This window comes from Sorex araneus, chromosome 1 (assembly GCF_027595985.1).
Source record: "Sorex araneus isolate mSorAra2 chromosome 1, mSorAra2.pri, whole genome shotgun sequence".
Taxonomy (NCBI): domain Eukaryota; kingdom Metazoa; phylum Chordata; class Mammalia; order Eulipotyphla; family Soricidae; genus Sorex; species Sorex araneus.
The window spans coordinates 136,150,346-136,173,015 of record NC_073302.1 but is presented as its reverse complement, the minus strand read 5'-3'; the positions used below and the strand labels follow the sequence as shown (position 1 = coordinate 136,173,015).

Below are 22,670 nucleotides of genomic sequence, written 5' to 3'. Positions count from 1 at the left end.
CTAAATTGTTCCTCTCAGACCCCTTCTTGTGCCCATCAGCTGGTATAGCTATTCCAGCCTAAATACTTCTCAGTGCTCTTTTTAGTCTGGATGCAGAGTGCTTGAAAGGGGATTGCTTATGACTTTGTCTGAATTCCCATTCTTTGAGGTTAATAACATGAAAGCATCAATATTTAATTATTGGATGCTCACCCAAGTATCCATTTATAATAACCATAAATCCCTTAATGAACTTGTTTGTTGTGAGCATGAAGGTTGAAATTTTGACTTGCCATCTTGAATGCTTCACATATAGAAAGGCAAAAGCACGGTGAGTTCCTTTCATTGTTGTATGCATTGTTTGGTGTTTTATTAAGTGAGTACTTCCTAAATATATTTACAAAGGAGCTAGACTCAGCATGGTGTCTGGAAGTGGTGGTATGTACACAAACTCATGATTCACTGCTAGAAATACAAGAAATACAAGCTCTGTGTGTGTGCACATGCACGTGTGCATGCATGCACGCACATGTGCACATGCATGCATGCACGCATACATGTGAGTATGTGCTTTGGAATTGAGAGTGGAATATTAAACTTGGGTTTGTGTAACAAATATATATATTTGTGTAGCATACATACATACATACATATACATATATATATAAAATGACTTTAGTTAGCTCAAATTAGAAAGATGTTCATTAGGTAGCTTATATGAACTTCATCATAGATATTCTAGAAGATTAAAGACTGGGAAGACAACATTCTATTACTGTACAAACTTTTGAAATTGGTCAGCAAAATTAAAGGCAGTTATTTAGACAATTACTGTATTTAATCAAGTCTAAGTTGTCATAAGTGGAACATGGATCATTATTTTGTATATCATTAAGACAAAATGTCTTTATCTTAATCTCTGATGTAAAGCTTTTTTGTTACAAGAATTTAAATGAATACACATTGAAATAATTCTGCTAGGCTTATATAGACATGCATTTTTGTTGTCTAGAACTTAAAAAAATTGGCAGGAAGAAAAATGAAGTTCAATAGATGATTAAAATATCTAAAAATGACTCTACATTTACATCTGGAACTTCTGAGTCCACATGCCAAAATCGTATGATTTTACGCATCATAGACCTCTGAACCATCAAGGTAATCAGTAAAACAACATTTCTTAAAAACTCACTCCACTGTTGTTCTGGAGTTTCTCTTCCAAGTGACTGGTGTTCCTCCTGCAAATCTTAATGTACACACATAGATCATGACAATGACACCATCATGACAATTTCCCAGCCCATACAGTTATAATGTGTGTTTAGAATCAGTGAAATATGCTAAAAATTTTTGGAACTACATATCTAGTTAAAATTCCAAGGCCAAGCTCTCAAAAGCAGGGTTTTCCTTTCAGAAATCTCCAGAGTAAAGATTAAGTGCTAATTCAGCTAACATGAAGAGTGGTGATTTTAGCATAACACCACTGGTTTAGAAGTTTCTTAAACTCTAATCACAATGAAGTGGCTTACTTATAAAAAATGTTGATTCCTAAACCTAGCCAAACCCATCAAAATTGGAATCCCTGATGGTTGCATTTTGACCAGTCCCCTGGGCCTCCTAGATGCTGTGGTTAGAGAGCCATGCTTTGGTATATATGGCTCTGAGCTCAGTTTGTAGCACACTCCTGTACATTAAGCTCTCAGATCACAGGCTTGGAGACTTCATGACAGCCTAAAGAAAAACAAAACCCAGTTGTTTTTTCCTTTTAAAGGAAGATGCCTATATGGCCCATTCACTAGGAACATCCCGGGAAGAACAGAACAAGATGTTTCGGCTTCAGGTTAGAGATTGAGTCTGACACGGCCAGTTCCTTCAAGTACTAAGGAAGGGGCTTGTGAATTATGCTTATGATTTCTCTTCTGTTGATTAACTTTATCTTAAAAACATTTTATCATTCTCTCATTTATTCCATCTCACGTGGTAAAAAGGTTGAGGACTTTCATTGCTAGAAAAACCCTGAGGAGTCTGGTGAGGGTGGTCCTGATGAATCATTTATTACGTTATAAAAGGGGTCAGTGTAAGGTTAGGCAGAGGAAATGTTATGATATTAGAGAAGCAATGGAACAGGATCATTTCCTAAGATTAGTGAATTAATCAGAAATTCTACATTTTCCAAAATTCCTAGTAAAACTTCCAAATGTCTTAGTAATAACCTGACTTTTTAACCTACGTTCTCTATGTCAGATAGTTCTAATGTCTAACTGACTTCCAATGTCTAAATGATCTTTTTGTCATTTAGAAAACTGTTGAGTGAAAAAGGAAGAAGTTCTTTTGACCCATGAGGGCAGTTTGATGTGCTGTTTAGTCACTCAGTCCTAGGACAGAGGGAGGCAGACTGCAGAGAGGGGTTGTGAAATCTTCTGAAGTAAGAAAGTACTGTGAATTAAGTGAATGAAACAGTACAATCCCCATTGCACAGGAGGCGAGGAGAGTAGAGGGATGGTTAGGGTCTGTGCTAGATAGCTACAAGCTCACTTTCTCCCCTGGTATAATTTATATCATTAGATAATAATGTTTGATGTCTGTTTTTGGGCTCCTTACTCTAGAAGGAATAAAGTTGAAGCTTCCCACTCTGACTCACAATTCTCAGATATCATCAAGGAGTCTGAGATTTCAACGTATTTCTGACATTATCTACCTGGAGATAGAATCAGAGTCTACAGATTAAGAAATCTTCCAAGACCTCAGATGTCAGTGGGTATTTTTTTTTCTGCTTTTTTGGCTACACCTAGAAGTGCTCAGGGATCTCTTCTGGAGGGTCCATTATATGATGTCAGGGATTGAGTGCCGGTAGTTTTACCTGCTGTACTTGCTCTCTCATAAGTCAGTTGGAAGTCTACTACCTGGAATTCTCACAATCCCTTCAGTATGTTCAATTAATTTGCTAGAGTGGCTCATGGAACTCAGGTAACCTGTTTACTTATTGGGTCAACAATGTATTGCAAGTGAGACTAAAGAATGCAAATCAACAGTCAGATGAACTGGTACAGAATACCAGGTCCTAATACATCTAGAGTATTAAAAAGGGAACTTTGGTTCTCATCAGCTTGGGACTCATTATGGTGGCATGGAAAGTCCTTTGATTTCCCAGCCTGGAACTTCTCAGAAATCCTTTCTTGTTTTTAATTTTTTTTTAAATATGGAGGCATCACTACTTAGGCATGATTGATTAAATCATTGGCCATGGGAGATTGATATTGAATTTCATTTCCAGTCTTTCCCTCCCTCTACCTTCCCAGATGTCTGGGGTACGACTGGAAGTTCCAACCCTGTAATCACAGAGTTGGTTCATTGGCAACCAGCCTTCATCTTTAAAGAGCTTCTTTCCCCAAAGGCCTCATTTGTATGACAAAGACACTTTGAGTCACTCAGCACTCAGGAAATTCCAAGTTTTTCAGGAGCTGTGACTTAAGAACTGTGGATGAGACCAAGTATATGTGAGAAATACATTCTGATCTAAATAAGCTTTTTTTTAAAAAAATAAGGCAAATAGACTTCATTTATAAATAGGCTTCATTTATATGGCAAAATATCACAAACTACCTGATGATATACCATTGAGAATGTTTTCATGTCCACATTCTACTTTGATATTGACTATCTTTAAAGATAGTGTTTCTATTCCTTCTATTTTGCTGAAGAAATGACTTCAGTCACTGGGAAGACTGGTTAGTATCTTATATAGGACCATGGTGGAATGGGGACTCAAATTTGAATCTTCTGTTCCTTCTGTAGCTGCTTTTGGCTACTCATGTGGCTTCTTACTAAGTATCTGGATAGCATTCAGCTCTTCTAGTTGCGGTTCCTATTTGAAGATAGAAGGATAGAGACTTGTGTAGATGGGTTCATGGATTCAGATTGCTTATCTGAGAAAACAAGCTGTTAGAAAAATTTTCCTGTCTCCTTATGAGAACTGGTTGCAAAGATAAGTAGGGAGGAGGGTAGTAAGAGATGCAAAAGATTCCTAAATCTAGACTTTCTCACTCTAGTGTGAACTCAGAGTCCAACATTCTAGACTTAGAGTTAAAAGAAAGATACTTTCGTTTTGGGGCCACACCCAAGACACCTTACCACTCCTGGTGCTAAGGGATCACTCCTGGAGGGGCTCATATGGGGTTGCCAGGGATCAAAACTGGATCAGTTATTGGCAAGATGAGTGCTTTCCCCACAGTACTATCTCTCTGCCCCATCCTCTCTGCCCCCCACCTCCTCAGCCTCCAAAACCCTGGTTTTCTATCCATTTCCTCAGATGAAGGTAGAACTCTGGGTAAGGCAGCAGAGTATCTGTGTGGGGATTCCCAGAGATTCACAATAGGAATTTATTAACATTGTTGGGGTCCTATTCTATCTTTTCAAATTCCCTCTCACTATTTGTACAAGACTCTTTGCTGGGGGCACTGCATTGCCCCCCCCACCTGCCCTTGGTCTTATTTGCTCAATAAGACAGAGCAGAGAATCCCACCCAGGCAAGAAGTTTAGTTAAAACAGGTACCCATGACCTTATCAGCAGATGTAGCTTTTGAAAACTGCCTGTAATAGCACATACCACTTTTCTGTTAACTCTGTCTTTATTTAAACTTGAAACTTAGAGAACCAGAAAGACCTTTATTTAGGGAAAATATTTGCTCCAAGACAGATTCTTTACAAAATATATGAATTAATTCTTTAGAAATCTAGACTTTATATTATAATGGTGATGGTGGTCTTTTGTTCCTCTTAACCCATTATTGAGGCAGAGTTGAGAGATGAGAGGTAGACATGGCTTGGTAGTGGCAGATCTATTTCCAGAACTTTGTAAGCTGGTCCCAGAGAGGAGGTTTGAGGGGAGCCCCCAAGGCCAGTGCCAGCTGGCCTGTGGATGCTGTGAGACTCAATTTGGCAGACAGGTTTCATCAAGTCCATTAGCTACGAGGAGCTCCCAAGACCTTTTCAGGATAGATGTGGTGGTGCTTTCAGAAGTCAGGTTAACAGTTTAAAAGGACAAGGTTGGTTAACTGTGAAGGAGCTGACACATAACGGCTCTTATGTTTTTGCTCAGACTCTGTTCCATACTTAGCTGCTTCTGCTGTCTCTCAACACTTATTCCTTACTCCGACAGAAAGTGTACTGATAGGCAGTGAGTTGCTCAGTGCAACTCCCCAAGATTCAGGACCTCAGGGGCTGGAGCGCTAGCACAGTGGGTAGGGCATTTGCCTTGCACATGGCCTACCCGGGTTCAAATCCCAACATCCCATATGGTCCCCTGAGCACCGCCAGGGGTGATTCCTGAGTGCATGAGCCAGGAGTGACCCCTGTGCATGGCTGGGTGTGACCCAAAAAGCAAAAAAAAAAAAAAAAAAGATTCAGGACCTCATTTGACTTCCCTGGTAGAAAGAGAAAGAAATAGAATGCAGAACTGAGTATGTGCTTTGCATGCAAGAAGCTCACGTGTGGATTCCCAGCAACGTGTGTTGCCCTGAATTATTGTCAGGGGGCATTCTCAGAGCATTGAGCCAGGAGTAGCCCCAAACTCCACTGGGTGTAGCTCAAAATACAAAATTAAAAAAAAGATGAAGAAAGTTAATGCATTAGAGTCCATATTAACAGCTTTCTAAAAGAGGATTTTGGAATGTGGTTATTAGTTTTTTCAACATTAAGCTCTTACAGGTTAGGTTCAGTGTTAGAGTAGATTTGCAAAATTGCCATCAACTGGTGTCAAAAAAATAAGACTATTTCATTTTTTGTTTGTTTTTGGGGCCACACCTGGTGATGATCAGCAGTTGCTCCTGGCTCTGCACTCAGGAAATTCTCATGTTGGTTCTAAGGGGATGCCTGGGTCTAGGATGCTCAAGATTGAACCTGGGTCGGCCACACACAAGACAAGCACCCTGCCTGCTATACTATCTCTCTGGATCAGAAAGGAAGATGACTTTCAGATGCAACCAAAAAAACTCAAATCCAAAATGCATCTCATGTAACTATATTTCTCCATTTGTCTCTTGAAAAAGTTCATTTTAAAGGCTGCCTCTGTAGTTTAATTTAAACCAAACCTATCAGGTAAGAAGGTTTGAGAGGATGACAGTAAGAATGACAGAAGTTAATCGTGAGAACTTGAACTTTAAGAGCTTTTCTTTTTTTTTTTTAACTTTTATTAAATCACCATGTGGAAAGTTACAAAGTTCTCAGGTTTATATGTCAGTTATACAATATTCAAACACCCATCCCTTCACCAGTGCCCATATTCCAGCACCAAAAACCCCAGTATACCCCCCGCCCCCACCCCCTATCCCCTACTGTATAACTAATGAATTTCACTTCATTTTTTCTTTACCTTGATTACATTCCATAATTCAACACAAAACTCACTATAGTTGTTGGAGTTTCCACCCAAGAGAGACAGACCTACTACATTTGATAATTAGTTTTTCATTGCTGGAAATGAAGAGACATGTAGCCCCACTGCTAGAAGTACATAACTCTCTCTCTCTTTTTTTTTTTTGCCTTTTTCCTTTTCCCTTTTTTTTCTTTTCCCCCTCATCCCCCTTCCCGAGCCTCATAGTATGGTGTATGCCACGCCGCGTTGGCCAGCGTGGGGCTTTTGCTTAGTTCACAGTCCAGAGAGGTGGCTGCTACATTAAAAACCTTCAATATTTCAACAAAAACTTACTGTTATTATTTGGAGTTTCCCCCCCAAGTCAGACCTGTTCAAAAGGAACCGTTTCACATTGTTGACAATTATAAATGCTAAGTCCGCGCGGTTTTGGATTTCTGTATAAAGTCCAGGGAAAATTCTGCCAGAAATTACATAGCCCAGCTCACAGTCCCAGTGCATTGCTGTAAGAAGTCTCTGAATTCAAAGTCTTTAGGCGCAGAGGGTCCAATTCATGCTCAGCGGCTCCGGATTTATCTGGGCCGAGGGCGTGCCGGTTACGCCCCTTTCCCATGAGTTCCTGGGAGCCCCAAAAGTAAAAACCGAATACCTCTGGGTTTGGAGTCATAGAAGCCACATGGGTGCTGCCAGCCCGCCGCTTTCCGTGCAGGAAGACAGGGTGGGAAGGAAAAAAATCCACCCCCAGCAGTACAGAGTTGTAGCCCAGTTCGCAGTCCCAGTGCATTTCTATCGGATGCTGCGCTGGATGCCCGAATGTGTTACATCTCTGGAATCAAAGTCTTTAGGCGCAGAGGGTCCGATTCACGCTCAGCGGCTCCGCATTTATCTGGGCCGAGGGCGTCTAAGAGCTTTTCAAACTTTGCCCAGAAAAAAATGCTTAGTATTTGGGCACAAGTCATACTACTATGCAAAATAAAACACAAAATTATAATTCACATTACCTAGGATTATTTTCTGCTTGGCATAACACCAACTTTTATGGGGAAAAATACGGTGACATTTGTACTGGATAGAGAAGTATTTGGTTTAATTACTTCTCTGGCCCCTTTTGTGGAAGACTGCAAGCTGTATCGTGGATTTTGAGATGGTTTGACATGACATACCTTAAGCTTGTGTTTTCAGAGTTACGGAATGCTTACATGACTTCCTTAGACTTTTCTCATTCTGATAGCAGATGCATAGACAAAGCATGGTGGGAAAATTGCTACTTTTAGCAAAAAGCAAGCCAAGTGTGCTCTCACTACCTATATCTTTGCCTTCACCCTACTTTTTAAATAAATCTTGAGGCCTTCCAAGTGGTGCTCTGGGGAGTCCAGGGGACACTTCTGTGATACTGGACCAATTGAGCCAGTGGTTCAATGCCAGATTCAGGGGATGCAGTTCTGCACAAGCCCTGTGGTGCTGGGGAGCTCTCAGGCCACCCCTGTGGGTGCTGCGAACCTCCAAGGCCACATCCAGTAATACTCAGAAGGCCATGAACTCCCCCAGATCGAATCCAGCTTGGGCACACATGCACTCTAGTATCTGTACTATCTCCTGGTCCTCTGGATTGTTTTTTGTTGCAGATAGAAGTCTCTTTGCTTACTCATGCTTTGATTTCCTAACTCTCTGTGGTCATTGCTTACTTCCCTTATAAAGTTGGTTGTTCTGGGATCAGTGTTGCAAAAGACAGAAATTCAATTAGACAAAAACCCCATTGGGATTGTGCCAGGACAAATAGTTCTTGTTTGGCCTTGGAAGGAACTGAAGGCATTCCAAAAACACTGATTAGGTACCATGAATGAAGATAGGTCTACCACTTGTGAATTCTATTGAGGATATTTTCTTCACCTCTCTGTCATATTGTCTTTGATTTATGGTTATTGTGGATTTAGCCTCCAACTGCCACTTTCTTGCCATCAGGTTCCAGTTTCTCAAGGCATCAGTTTTTGGAATTGTAGAGCATGGGCATCTAAGTGATCCTGTTTTTTTCTTCTTCCTTTTACTACTTGTGAATTTGACAGTCAATAGTCTTTAGTGTATTTTCAACATTTCTACAAAATATAAGAATTCTTACCCTTTCTTATTCTAATTTATTTGCTGTCAACTCTATGGTGACTATATATTTCAAAGGAATTGCATTGTTTGGGGAATGCATAGATTAATATTTTCCATCCTTTATCCTAACACTAGCTCTATAAAGGTATCATAAGCCCCATTATACATCATGAAGAAATGGAGGCTTAGAGACATGAAACTAAGTTCCCACATCTCTTAGGCCAGTAGTCTTCAACCACTGGCCCATAGACTAGCATAAGTTCACAGGTATAGAAAGGTCAAAATCGCTGGGCTCCCAGCTTACTTCTAATTGCCGGTCCAAGGACAGGTATGCAGGAGAGGCACTGGCTCAGTCTTTAGGTGGAAAGAGCTTGAAGAAATCTGCCTTAGTAAGTGGCAGAGTGGAAATTGAAGTCAATTCTACCAAGATGTAAAATTTATAGTGAGGCCAAATTGGAGTGCAGACTTGATCTAGGCCATGATAATAAGGGCACATGTAGTGTTTTTTTTTCTTTTATTTAAAATTTTGAATAACACACTGACATCCCAAAACAATGAGGAAAGTAGATTAAAATTTCAGGATTCTAGCTTCTCTTTTAAAGCTTACAAGATTGGCACTAAGCACTCATACTCCTGACTGGCAGCTAACAGAGGTCCTAAGTATCCCTTTGAGGAGCCATGTGTTATCTGGTGGACAAAATCCACCTATTCCCATTACACAACACATGGTGGAATTGTCACTTCACTCACCTGGGTCACCTGACTGGCACCTGCCTGTGTTTCCTTTTGCAGTCTTTATTCTAGTTGCCAGAGGTAGTCTGTGTCAGACTTAGAATCCTGGTTTCACCATTTTCTAATTATACTACCTTGAACAAGTTACTTAAACCCTCAAATCCTCAATTTTCTCATCTCTAAGATGGGATTAAGAATAGTACCTAGTTTTTCAAGCTATTTTGAAAATTAAATGTGGTAATGCATACAAAATACTTTGAGTGGTGTCTGGAACATAGTAAGATTTCTATGAATATTAGATAATATTATTCACCTCACTATTATTTGTTTAATTCACAATTATTCTAATTAACCTCTCTTTTCTTAGAAACAGGTGCTTGGGAACAGGGCCACTTTGAGCCACTTCGCTCAAAGGGCTGAAGCCTATGCTTTGCATGCAGAGACCACAGGTTTGAGCTGTGGTACCATACAGTTCTTAGCAACACTGTATTTTGAGCTACAATACTGAACAATGTGGCATGCACAGCATGGACAAGCGTCACTAGATGTGGCCCCTGGGCTCTTTTTTGTTTTAAATTTATTTTTATTTTTTAAAAAAATTGTATTAGTGAATCACCATGAGGTACAGTTACAAACTTATGAACTTTCATATTTGCATTTTGTTTACATCCCTCCACCGGTGCCCATTCTCCTCCACCAGTGTTTCCAGTATCCCTCCCACCACCCCCACCCCAAACCCCACCACCCCATCCTGCCTCTGAGGCAGGGCATTCCCTTTAGTTCTCTCTTCTGTTGGGTGTTGTAGTTTGCAATAGAGGTATTGAGTGGCCATCATGTTTGGTCTGTAGTCTACTTTCGGCATGCAGCTTTCAACCCGAGTGGGTCCTCCCAACATTCTCTACTAGGTGTTCTCTTCTCTATCTGAGCTGTCTTTCCTCCAAGCATGTGAGGCCAGTTTCCAGCTGTGGGGCAGATCTCCTGGTTCTTTACCCTACTACTCTTGGGTGTTAGTCTCCCCTTCTGCTACTTTATATTCCACAGATGAGTATGATCTTCCTATGTCTGTCTCTTTCTTTCTGACTCATTTCACTCAACATGATACTTTCCATGTTGATCCACTTATATGCAAATTTCATGACTTCATCTTTTCTAACAGCTGCATAGTATTCCATTGTGTAGATGTACCAAAGTTTCTTTAACACTGCTTAAGGGTCCTTCCTTTGGGAGAAAAAAAAAAAGCAAGAAAGTAAGAAAGCAAGCAGTGCTTGCCAGTGTTTGAAGAAGAAACCTTTTCCAGGGTGAACCTAAACTGTTGACTAGGCCATGATAACCATAGCTATATGTAAAATCTCTAGGTGGAGAAATCCCAGCAGATCTCCCCCTACCACCCAGGTTCAGGGATCTCGGGCCGCAAGCCCAGCTGGGGTGGCCCAGGCCATGGAGCAGATGGAGGAGGAAATGAGGGCCAAGCTGGTTGATTGATCAGATGCCGTTTATTCCATTCTCCCCACACGCCAGTTTCAGACTCTCTGAGCCCCCATTCTAATCTCACACTGCCCCTCATTCCCGTCTCCTCCTGTCTCTTCCACTCATCTCTCTGTGCTCCATCTTGCTTCCTCTCTATCTCCCAACAACTCTCTCCTCTCTCCAACCCCAGCACTGGGGGTAGAGGTAGCAAAATCAACATAAGAAATCCCTTCCTGGGGCTGGAGCTATTGCACGGGGTGGGGGCGCGGTGGTGGGGGTGGGGGGGAGATAAGGGCGATTGCCTTGCACGTAGCCTACCTGATTTAGATTGCCAGCATTCCATATGGTCCCCTGAGCACTGTCAGGAGTAATTCCTGAATGCAGAGCCAGGAGTAACCCCTGAGCATCGCTGGGTGTGACTCAAAAAGCAAAGAAATAAAAGTAAGCCCTTCCTTTGCTCATGGGCATAACACCACTTAAGGTGTTTTTCTTTTTTCCTCAGTCCAATAACTTAATTAAAATCTTAATTCTACTTCTTAATATTAGTTATTTTTGTATGGACACAGTAAGAGATATATTGAGGCTTGTAGGGCAGCTGTCCTGGGAACATCTTGCCACAGACTACAGTGCTCAAGCCAAGTCAATTATTCCTAACCCTAGCAGGGTCCAAATCTAGTTATTACTTTTTGGATCATGACAGCATTTGTCCATGACCAAGCTCTTAACTTATAGTTCAGCATTATGGCACTTTGGCCAGGCCCATCTTGATGCCAGGGTAGCACATAGCTCACCACTTGCCCTAGGTCCATCCTGTCCCTCGTCGGGACCCTGCTTTTGGGGGTGCTAGGAAGTTTGGGCAACTGAGGCTTAAGTCAAGAGAACAGATGCCCAGGAGGAAAATATCATTTGGAGTCAATTAACTCTCATATTACAAAAGCATAACATTAACTGTCTTCTTGTGCTCATACAAAAAGGACATTGCTCTGAATTAACTATGCAAAGGACTTAAGGAGAAGGAAAAAACAATATTTACAAGTTAACAGAGCACAAAGAAAGAAGTTACAATTAAACAAAGAGGGATGAGAGCACTGTGATGGAAGTAACCCAAATAAATCTAAGCTTCCTGTGGCAATGTTATCCTACAGCTACAGAAGGACAGCGTGTTATAAGAGACATTAATATAGAGACTTGACATTGGATTGGCAAAATTAAAGTTCAGTATCTGATATTGTGGGAACTTAGATAAATGATAGAAACATTTTTTTGGCTCAGTTTTCTCACTCGTAAAATAGACATGATACTAACACTGACTCCATAAGCTTGTGGTGAGGAGCATGTGAGTTAAGACACGTAAAATGCTACAGAACAGAGCCAGGCACATATTACATATTCAGTTATTTTTCACACTGTAAGCAATAAATTCAAGCATGTTGTTGGTTAACTCTGTGTCTGCTTCTGAGGGAGATGAAAACAGATTATTGAATTGTCATGAAAATTTTATGGAAGATAAAACATTTACCCTCATATTCCACCTCCTCAATTCCCTGCAATGAGAATTCTGTTTCTTCTATCTCATAAACTTGTGTGTTGAAGGCGAATCATCCAGTCACATCCAACACAACTGCCTTGTCTTTTAGAGGGGGTGAGATTTTTAGAGGTCCGCTAGACTAATAGGGCCAAATCTTGAAAAAGGAGGCTAGGCCTGAGGGCAATCCTGTGATTTGTTCCTGGCTCCTTTGTAATCCACTAGGAGTCCTCAATGATTATATCGTTGTGTATTTACCCCACCTGGCAATGGTTTGACATCTATTTTGACAATTGCTGGGGTGGCAGACTTGGATTCCAATGTGTGAGTAAGAATTCTCCTTTCTTGTCTTGCACCTTGTGCTTCCTGCTTCACAGACCTTGCTTACCAAGGCCCTGGTCCAGCTGAGATTTTTAAGAAGGTTGCTGCTATCTTCCCAGTGGCTTGAGGCCCTGTTCTGTCCCTTGCACAAAAGCCTTGTTTCCTGGTAGGCTGTGTTTTCCCATCCCTGTATCTTGCCTCTTCAGGCCACGTTTCGCTTCCCTGCTGGCTTATTTGTTTTTTTTGGGGGCTGCCTGCCTTGTTTGGTGGTTTTGAGTGAGGGCTCTGGAAGATGCCAGGAGGTGAGGGGAAGGGCTGTGGATGGAGTCAATCATTGGACTGGCGTACTCCATGATGGATGAGCCTTCTGTCCAGGGAATTTTGGGTCAGGCAAAATCCAACTGATAAGTTTTTCCAGAATTGAGCAACCAAGAAACAGTTCCAGCACTGTCTTACCTCTTTGGTGTCTTTTGTATCGATTTTTAAAGGAAATTCTCAGCTGCTTATAAGAAATGCAGCTTTTTCCCAGACAAACCTGGAGAGAAGAGAGGAATTGCTTTAGAAATAACATTTGAAGAGAGGACTGCTAGGAAGGAATAGAAAGGTCTTTAAAAAAACCTCTAGAATTAATTTTTCCTTCGAAGTATTGAAAAGGCACAATACAACCTTTTCTTGTTCCAAATGATCTCATAGCTATTTATTGAGGGTAAATGCCAAATATTTATTTATCTGTTTGTTTGTTTAAAGGTGCTTCTTCATTCCTGATGATTCATGTCCACAGAATTTTCTTCCCAACCTGAGAACCTCGGAGACAAAGCTGCTCCCTGACACCCTCTCTTCTCCCCCACCCCCCTGCAAGTGATATGCCGGAGTCAGAACAATTCCTGTCTTGAAGGAGGGTATGTACCCTTCTTTCTTCCCTTTCACAGACGTCCTTGAGCCCTTGAGACGGATGTGAGTGAGTTTTTTCGTCCTCATGCAAAACAACCATCTAAACATAACAGATGACATCAGCGTGGGCTTTTCAATTCCTGGATGGCAGCAGTGTGTTAATCCAGCCTTCATCCTGGATTTCATAAACTAAAACAAGAGAGCCTGGCAGGAGGACAGCGCTGCTGCTGGGTTGAGGAAATTGATGACGGGGAGGCATGCGGGCAACCCAGTGTATAAAACTCCTAAACGTGTAGGCAGAGGGGAGCAGCTACCACTTTGGACTGCTGCTTCAGGCCGGCCAAGAGCACGCAGCCACAGGAAGCTGTGCCCGAGCCCACGGGGAACATGAAGAGCCTCCTGCTGCTGCTGGCCACGCTCCTGCTCCCTGCGCACCTGGCCATGGCCTGGAGCACCAAGTACGCGGTGGACTGCCCGGAGCACTGCGACACCACGCACTGCAGCTCTTTGCGTTGCAAGAGGACTGTGCTGGACGACTGCGGCTGCTGCCGTGTGTGCGCGGCCGACCGGGGAGAAACCTGCTACCGCACCGTGTCCGGCATGGACGGTGTCAAGTGTGGCCCGGGGCTGAGGTGTCAGTTCTACCACGAGGAGGATGCTTTTGGGGACGAATACGGTATCTGCAAAGGTAAAGAGGGATTCCCTGGGCTGCTCCCAGACCAGGGAACCCACAGGGCTGAGGCTCATCCTCTGAGGAGGCTGCAGGTGGGCAGGTGGGGGTAGGTCCACTGAGGGGTTGTCCTAGAAGGGAGGGTTGTTTGCCAATTGCATCTGCTCCCCGAGTTGCAGAAAGATGCTTAGAGCCTGGCATCAAGGTTTCATTCCTGCTGTTCAGGAGATTTAATGAGAGGAAGAAAAAAAAAGGCAATGGAAGATTGCATTGCTCCTTTTCTGGAAAATTTTAGAAACTTGACAGGTAGTTTGTTAGGGAGAGTTCAGATAGCCTCTGAGAGTGGTTTCCAGCCCTGGGCTTAGGGATTCTTTGATCTTAAAAGGGTGCACGGGAGAGCAGCATCTCTCAAGATGAAGCACTTATGAGAAAGGCTAATGCACTCGGCAGTGGGGTGGGCTTTGCTAAGCAAAAATCTCACATTCTTGGAAGAGCATACCTTGGAAGTTGAAAGTCAATCTTAGTTCCCATTATAAAGATTTCTGGCCATCTCTAAAGACAGCAGCTGCTGTAAGACAAGCAAAAACAACAATCAAGCAGAATAAAAATTGGAAGTCTGTAAAGAATGAGTTGGCAGTCTTACAGACTTCAAGAAAATTTTCGTTAGCTTGAAATGATAGTTAACCCATGTAGTTAGGCTTTAATTTGTCTCTTGGTGACTCTTTTTTCATGTTTAAAGTGTTTAGAATCAAATTAATATTAATTAAAAAATGTTCATTATGTGAATCATTATTAAAGAGCTTTAATACAATATCAATCACACATGTTATAGTTTCATTCCTCAGTTTTCTAATACAAAAAAACCTTTTAAAATCATTAGAAGGATTGGAAAGTTCTAAATAATTTTTACATTTTATTTGTTTAATCTGAATAATAATAATTCAGCATTGAGTTATTTTCATGAATTCTCTTACCTTTTAGACAACTTGCAACTTTAGACAACTTTTTCTTTTAATTTGGAAAAATGTACTAAAAGTTAAGGAACAAGTAAATGCTTGAAACATAGGGAGAAATTTTTTACTTTGGGGGAGTTTTATTTTTGTTATAATCAATGACAGAGTATTAAGGAAATGTTTTCTTTGGAAATGTGCACATGCATTTTATTCAGCTGAAGAGAATCTGTATTTTCTGTATATAACAGGACTTATCAGCTGAGAAAATAGGGCACTTCGCATTAGGAAATTAGGGAGGAAGTGGTTAACACAATCATACTTATGATATAGCAAGTCTATGCAGTGGATTGCTTTTTTCCTTGTCATAAAAGTTATCTCTATAAGTGTAACATATGGAGAAAGCAACAACTAAAACATCTGGAGTTGTTTTACTGAATTTATTGATGTAGCGTGACCCTGATAATAATTGAGCATATTCATTAAATATATTTTAAAAGTATATGCACTCCTGGGTATTCTTTAGATTGTAAGCAAGTCTACTTCCAACATTGCTTTCTCTCTGCTTGAAATAAAGCCCTATGAGCCTGGGGAACTCTAGCTGGAGATATTCTATTTGGCTAAAGGCAAACTCTCCTCCAACTTTTTGTAGACCCCTCACATGAAAACTGAACTTCAGCTGCATATCCCACTGTTTTCTAAATATTCAGATGTTTGGCATTGTGTGGCACAGATAACAATCAGCGGAGCAACAAATATTTATTTAACACCCACTATATCTTCCCAGCACTATTCAATCCATGAAGGGTTACAATAGAATTATAACTGAGAATTTGGCTCAAGTTTTAGTTCATGGTATCACAGGAGACACACATTAATCCTGGGCCTGTGCTTATATGCAGCAGACTTTTTCCAGGATCCCTTTTAAGGATGTTAAAGCAGAGAAGCCAATGCTTAAAACCAGGATCCTCTGTAACCCAAGCAAGAGGAGCAAATCTAAGTCTCTTTTAGACAAATATTCAATTAATACCAAACTTGGTCACTTTGTGGAATATGAAATTCTTTTAAATTTATTTTTATTTTTTAAATTTCATTGAATCACTGTGAGATAGTTACAAGCTGTCGTGTTTGGGTTACAATCACACAATGATCAAACACCCATCCCTCCACCAGTGCACATTCTCCACCATCAATATCCCCAGTATATCCCCCTCCTCTTTCTCACCCTCCCCCTGCCTCTATGGCAGACAATATTCCCCATACTCTGTCTCTACTTTTGGGCATTATAGCTTGCAGTAGAGACACTGAGAAATCATGTTTGGTCCATTATCTACTTTCGGAATGCATCTCCCATCCCGACTAATTCCTCCAGTCATCATTTTCTTAGTGATCCCTTCTCTATTCCATCTGCTTCTCCCCTCCATTCATGAAGCAGTCTTCCAGCTATGGGGCAATCCTCCTGGCCCTTGTATCTACTGTCCTTGGGTGTCAGCCTCATGTGATGTTATTCTACACTCCACAAAAAAGTGCAGTCCTTCTATGTCTGTCCCTCTCTTTCTGACTCACTTCACTTAGCATGATATTCTCCATGTCTATCCATTTATAAGCAAATTTCATGACTTCATCTCTTCTAATAGCTGCATAGTATTCCATTGTGTAGATGTACCAAAGTTTCTTTAATCAGTCATCTGTTCTAGGGCACTTGGGTTGTTTCAAGATTTTGGCTATTGTGAACAGTGTGGCAATGAACATATAGGTACAGATGTCATTTCTACTGTGCTTTTTTGCATTCTAGGAATATGGAATATGAAATTCTAAAGACTCAAAAGCCTCACCATCTGTCTCATTATCTGTAGTAATTGTACATTGCCAGGATAATCTCATACCAAGGGTATAAATGCATTGCATGTCTTTTTCTTGGCTTTAAAACAGCATAAAAATAATTCATTTTTAATAAATAAGTTTTTCCTTTTTCTCAGTGTAGTATGTTTTGGTCTAAGAAAAAAAAACATTGAACTTCTATAAGCTTTCAGATTTGAGTGGGTGCATAAATAAGACACTCCCCTTTCTTCTTCACATTGTATTTTAGTTTTGTAGAGATTTTACTAGTGAATACTCTTAAGCTCTGCAGGGTTTAGATAAACTGCACTGCCATCTTAGCAGATGAGATTGCTGATAAAAGTTGAGGAGGCTGAAAATTGGTTCCTTAATGAAAGACTAGATGAGACCTCACTTAACCCTCTTCACTTCTAGTTCATTCCAAAGCATGAAAAACAATCAATTACTTGTAAATACACTTTAAATAAAGTGACTTAAAGATCCTAGCCTCTAAAAGAAGATCTAAAAATTCAACTGATTTTTAATTTCATTTGTAATTAAAGTGAAATTTGAACTGGGGCAGAGGTCATCTATGGAAATCTGTTGGTACTTAAGCAGAGCTAGACAGAATGAAGTTTGAATCAAAGATACTGGTAACCTGTAACTGTCCTTAATTTATTTCAATGGCAGAATACTACAAGTGAAGCATTTGTTATTTGGTCATATCTGTGATTTCACTTTTGTGAAGAACAGTTTCAACTTCCAAAGCCAGTATTTTTGAGAATTGGGATTTAGTTTAAAGTCAGAACGTTGGAGTTTTGAGCACACAGAGGCTGAGAGGCTAGAGGCCCCAGCACAACCAACTGCTCTAACCAACCCCACCCCACCCCCCTGCTTTGCCCACAGACTGCCCCTATGGCACCTTTGGCATGGAATGCAGAAAAACTTGCAACTGTCAGTCAGGCCTCTGTGACAGGGCCACTGGCAGATGCCTGCAGTTTTCCTTCTACCAGACTCCATCAGTCAAGTCTTCCAAAAGGACATTTGTTTCTCACTCAGGTAAGAACTGCTTCTGGTTGGAACTTATAACCAGAGTTTTCCTTTTCAGTTTAGACAACGCCCAAAAAGAGAGAGTGAGAAAATGGGAATGCCCTGCCACAGAGGCAGGGTGGGGTGAAGGGGATAAGGTGGTAGTGGTGGGAAGTGCTGGGACTATTGGTGGTGGAAAATGGGCACTGGTGGAGGGATGGGCACTCGATCATTGTATTACTGAAATGTAAGCATGAAAACCTGTAAGTCTGTAACTTTGTCTCATAGTGATTCGCTAATAAAATAAAATAATAAAAAAAAATAATAACTTTGGAACTCTCCAGGAGTGAAAGAGGCTGTATTAAATCATTATGTTTCCTTTATTTCTTTCAGAGGAGAAAGGTGGGTAGCTGTTGAGTTTAGTTATAGTTGCTGTTTACTTTTTTAAAAAAACTTTCTAGGGCCAGAGTGATAGTGTGTTGAACAGGGCTGATCTGGGCTCAATCTTGGGAATCCCTTATGGTTTTCCGAGCCCTGACAGGGGTGATCCCTGAGAGCACAGCTGGGAGTAAGTGCTGAATACCACTGGGTTTGGCCCCAAACAAACAGCATTTTTAAATAATTTGGAGGATTTTTAAATTTCTCATAAAGCTTATTTGGTTTATATAAAGAAGAAATGTTATCAAGTACCAAAAGACATGTTACAAAACTACCAACTAAGATATCCAGCATTCTTTAAATTCTTCAGTGGTCTCTTTTATATATGTGCTTCTCTCCCGACTCACATAGAAAACATATTCTGAGGAATTTGCTGGGTAGAATTTTAGACCCAAGATATAAAATATGAAATATTTTCTCTCTCCCTCAAAGAAAGACAACAAATGGAAGCATTTATAGAAATAATTCCAAGCATACATTTTTATAGATGTTATAGAGGATGGGGGGGTAGTATCAATGATGAAAACTTGATAATTAGTAGTACATGGATGCTGCTTGTCAGTGTATGCATATTTCTTACACAGTTTAGAATGTGAGAGTGAAATAGTCTCTGCAGTGCTATTTTGTTCATATTTGCTTATCTTGTTGAATAAACAGACAATTAAGGCTTTGAGAAAGTATCCCATTTAAATAGCATAGCCATAGCAACATACAATATCTGTCCTTGATATAAGTAGTTGATGGTGCAAGTCCTTTTTATTTAGTTTTTATCTCTGGTCCTTTGCACTTCAAATTGAGATTTGAAATATTTGCCAGATGTACCTATTTTCCACCTCTACCTCCTTACGGACTGGAGCCATAGAACAGCGGCTAGGGCATTTGCCTTTCACGTGGCCAACCCCAGTTTGATTCCTCCGTCCCTCTTAAAGAGCCCAGCAAGCTATTGGGAGTATCCTGCCTGCACGGCAGAGCCTGGCAAGCTACCCGTGGTGTATTTGATATACCAAAAACAGTAACAACAAGCCTCACAATGGAGACATTACTGGTGCCTGCTTGAGTAAATTGATGAACAACGGGATGACAGTGCTACAGAGCAATGCCTCCTCCTTATATGTGGGTATAATTAAGGGGATAAAGATAAAGAGAAAACACTATGTTTTAAAATGAGTTATCAGGGGCTGGAGTGATAGTACAGCAGGTAGGGTGTTTGCCGGCCTGGGTTTGATCACCCAAGCACTGTCATTAGCAATTCCTGAGTGCAGAGCTAGGAGCAACCCCTGAGTATCACTGGATGTGACCCAAGAATAAAGTAAAAAAATTGATAAATAAATAAAACCCAGCAGAATTAGCACACTTAGGAGAGGAGACTCGAGCCTTTTGAAAAATAAATAAATAAATAAAATGAGTTATCAATTTTAATTGTGACTATGTCCATCAATTTAAAATAAAACTATCTAAAACATATAAATAATGTTAATATTTTATCTGGATATTAAGGACATTATTAATATTTTAGATAGTTATGTTTTATCTCTAAGTAGTCCTTGAAAAGTAAAATGGAAGAAAGTTGAATTTTAAGTTTTAAAACTTTTTTCTTTTCTTATACTACTTATTAACTTTGTAAAAACCTTAAGAATTAAAGATTAAATTTTGTTATTAACCAAGCCATTGGTCGACACTAGCACACGACAGGGACCAATGGAGACAATACTGGAGCCCGCTTGAGCAAATCGATGAGCAATGGGATGACAAGTGATACAAGTGATTAACCAAGCAGCTGCATTTAAAGCAAGAAACTAAATTAAAATGCTAGGAATTTTTTTAAAAAAATATTTTTTAATGAATCACCATGAGATACAGTTATAGACTTACAAACTTTTGTGCTTATGTGAACTTTTATTTCATTGAGGTAAAATTTATACAACATAAAAGTAATATTTTAGGGCAATAGCTCAGTGAACTGAGTGCATGCTGCCCAGGCAGGAGGCCCAGGTTTCATCACTGGCTCCACATGTTCCCTTGAGCACAGAGCTGGGAGTAGTGCCTGAGCACAGCTAGGTGTGGCCCCCAAATGGGTGAAAATCAACTATATTAAAGTGAGAAATTCAATGGCATTTCTTATATTTACAATGATTCACTCACAATGTTACATAGCCAGATTTTCTTGTTAGTTCTAGAATGTTTTCATCAGCTCCAGATTAAAACCAAAGCACTCATTAAATGCTTTCTATATAGCCCCTGCCCCTGGAAACTACTGATCTATTTTGAGGCATAAAAATATTTGGAATTATTTGATTGCTCTGAATACAAGCTCGAAATTTACTGTCTTAGGACAGCTAACTGCCTCAGGTATTTGCACTGATTTTTATTTCACTTTCTAAAAACAGAGGCTATAAGGGGTTTGGAAGAAACAATGCTCACATGTCTCTTCATCCACTTCACGTTGCAGCTAAACTTTCTTATATAGCAAAAATTGAACCCCTTGTGAATCTGTGTTGGTATTTAAAGAACACTGTGCAAATGCCTTTGGAATAATCCTCAATGAGACTTTTTTGGTGTCTTGCCTAGGGTCATCTAGCTACACTAAAAGGGGTACATCTTTCCTGTCATTCACAGGATTGTCATTCTGTCTTTCTCTCCAATTTGTCACCCTCCTTAGCTTGAAGATTCTGCAGATATCTTGATTACTATACATATGCCTTAGAAACAGGCATTTCATTGCAAGGAAGTTACATTATAGTTTACTCCAATCTTTTTTTTCTGTATTAAAGTTAGGTGTTGAGATTCTTATAAAAATTTATGGAAAAACATTTTTGACCAAATGATATTTTGTGAACCTAAGATGAAATAGAAGATAGTTCCTGGTTTAATATTTATAAACTTTAATCATTATTAAGTTAAAAGGGGAATATCCTAACGGCCTCATTGAGAGTCTGTCTTAGGAGCACCTCTGTTTGGATAAGAATTGCCTATCTAGGACTTCCTGGGGTTCAGGAGGCACAATTTTATAGGAAGAACCTGGGACTTCAGTCCTGCTATGGGCTTCACATCACGTCTGCACAAAGTGAGCTCAGCCTTTGAGAACCAAATAAATAACCTACACTCTCTTTAATACAGAGACTTCTGGATGTCTGCCTTCCATATCAAGATCATATTAGGTTTTCTGGAAATTTCTATACTGTCATGTGGGTTTTAGTAGTGAACTTTCCCATTTTCCAGGACTGAGAATTGACAGGAAACATGGGCAGTGGTGGGGGAGAGGGGCTACAATAAGATATGGAATGTTTCATGAATTCACATGCTTTCTCATCTGCCAGGCACACTAATCAAACAGCATTCCATTACAGGACATGCGCTGATGACGCAAACACACCTTCTGCTCCTAGAGGCAGAGCATTTTATTTGAGAAGATTCTAAATATTATTAACTTTTATTATTATGTAAGCAAGAACTATTTAAAGGTCTGTCCTTTGATCTTTCCTCTGTCTTCTAGAGTCATATCAATAACCTAATCTCTCGCCCATACTAGATCATAGAATATCTAACTTGCAGATTTATTCTCGAAGCATTGGCTCATTCCACAGTTTTTATCAAGTGTCTACTCTATCCTAGGCTCTAATGTAATGATGTACAAAACATAGTTTCTACTCTCCAGAGCTAATATTCTAGTGATACACTGCAGAGGGTGAAAGGATAAGTGTGTGTTGGGTTAATGGCAGGTATGATGATAAATAATTCCTGAAAATTAAAAAAATCAGGGGGTGTAATTTTAGGCTGAAGACACTAATTGACAGGAATTTGTGAATACTGTTAGCTTAGTCTCTTTGACACTATGAGAGATTTCAGAATAAATTCCATTATAGCACAAAAACAAGACAAAGTTCTATGGATCTTTGAGTTACCAACATCTGGACATGATTTGTATTCCTTCTATTTTCAGAGCACGACATGGCATCTGGAGATGGCCACGCTGTGAGAGAAGAGCTTGTGAAAGAGAACACTGCCAGGTCTCCAGTGATGAAATGGTTAAATCCACGCTGAACTTGGATGTGACTTATAAGAGAAGACAGTTATTCAACACACAGTCAATACTTTAGGAACAGCTTAGATGATAGCATATGAACATGTACTTTTTGGAGATCAAGTATGACTTAGGGTGGGCCCAGAAAAAAAGAAGGCTACTAACAATCCACAAGATACTTAGGACTGGACACTTTTAGGTAGATGTTTATTAGTTCTTTGAGTGAATATAGACTTGTTTAAAATGTATTTCTGGTAATACTGAAAAACTAAGAGTACAAATGAAAAGATCTTAACATGGAAGCAGGTCAGCTGAGGAGAAAGCTAGCCCAACCTGGAGACCACAGTGAGCTTCTGGCTCTG

The 22,670-nt window shown here is 40.2% G+C and overlaps 1 protein-coding gene across 2 annotated transcripts; it reads left to right on the top strand.

Annotated features, from left to right (window-relative positions):
* Window positions 1–13,769: 13,769 nt before the first annotated feature.
* ESM1 (endothelial cell specific molecule 1) lies at window positions 13,770–22,347 on the top strand. 2 transcript variants are annotated; one of them, XM_004608425.2, is made up of 3 exons: window positions 13,770–14,070; window positions 17,727–17,879; window positions 22,228–22,347. In XM_004608425.2, exons 1-3 carry the CDS (start codon window positions 13,770–13,772, stop codon window positions 22,326–22,328), a joined length of 555 nt encoding a protein of 184 aa, XP_004608482.1. In that variant the 3' UTR covers window positions 22,329–22,347. The 2 variants fall into 2 exon arrangements, with proteins under 2 accessions (XP_004608482.1, XP_004608483.1); XM_004608426.1 differs by lacking the exon at window positions 17,727–17,879 and having other exon boundaries at window positions 22,228–22,328.
* The last annotated feature ends 323 nt before the right edge of the window (window positions 22,348–22,670 follow it).

Excerpts from the sequence above, each read along its gene's own strand:
- ESM1 (XM_004608425.2), top strand. The coding sequence starts at position 13,770 with ATGAAGAGCCTCCTGCTGCTGCTGGCCACGCTCCTGCTCCCTGCGCAC. Across the intron at positions 14,071-17,726 it reads CGAATACGGTATCTGCAAAG|ACTGCCCCTATGGCACCTTT; the intron begins GTAAAGAGGGAT and ends CTTTGCCCACAG. Across the intron at positions 17,880-22,227 it reads GACATTTGTTTCTCACTCAG|AGCACGACATGGCATCTGGA; the intron begins GTAAGAACTGCT and ends TTCTATTTTCAG.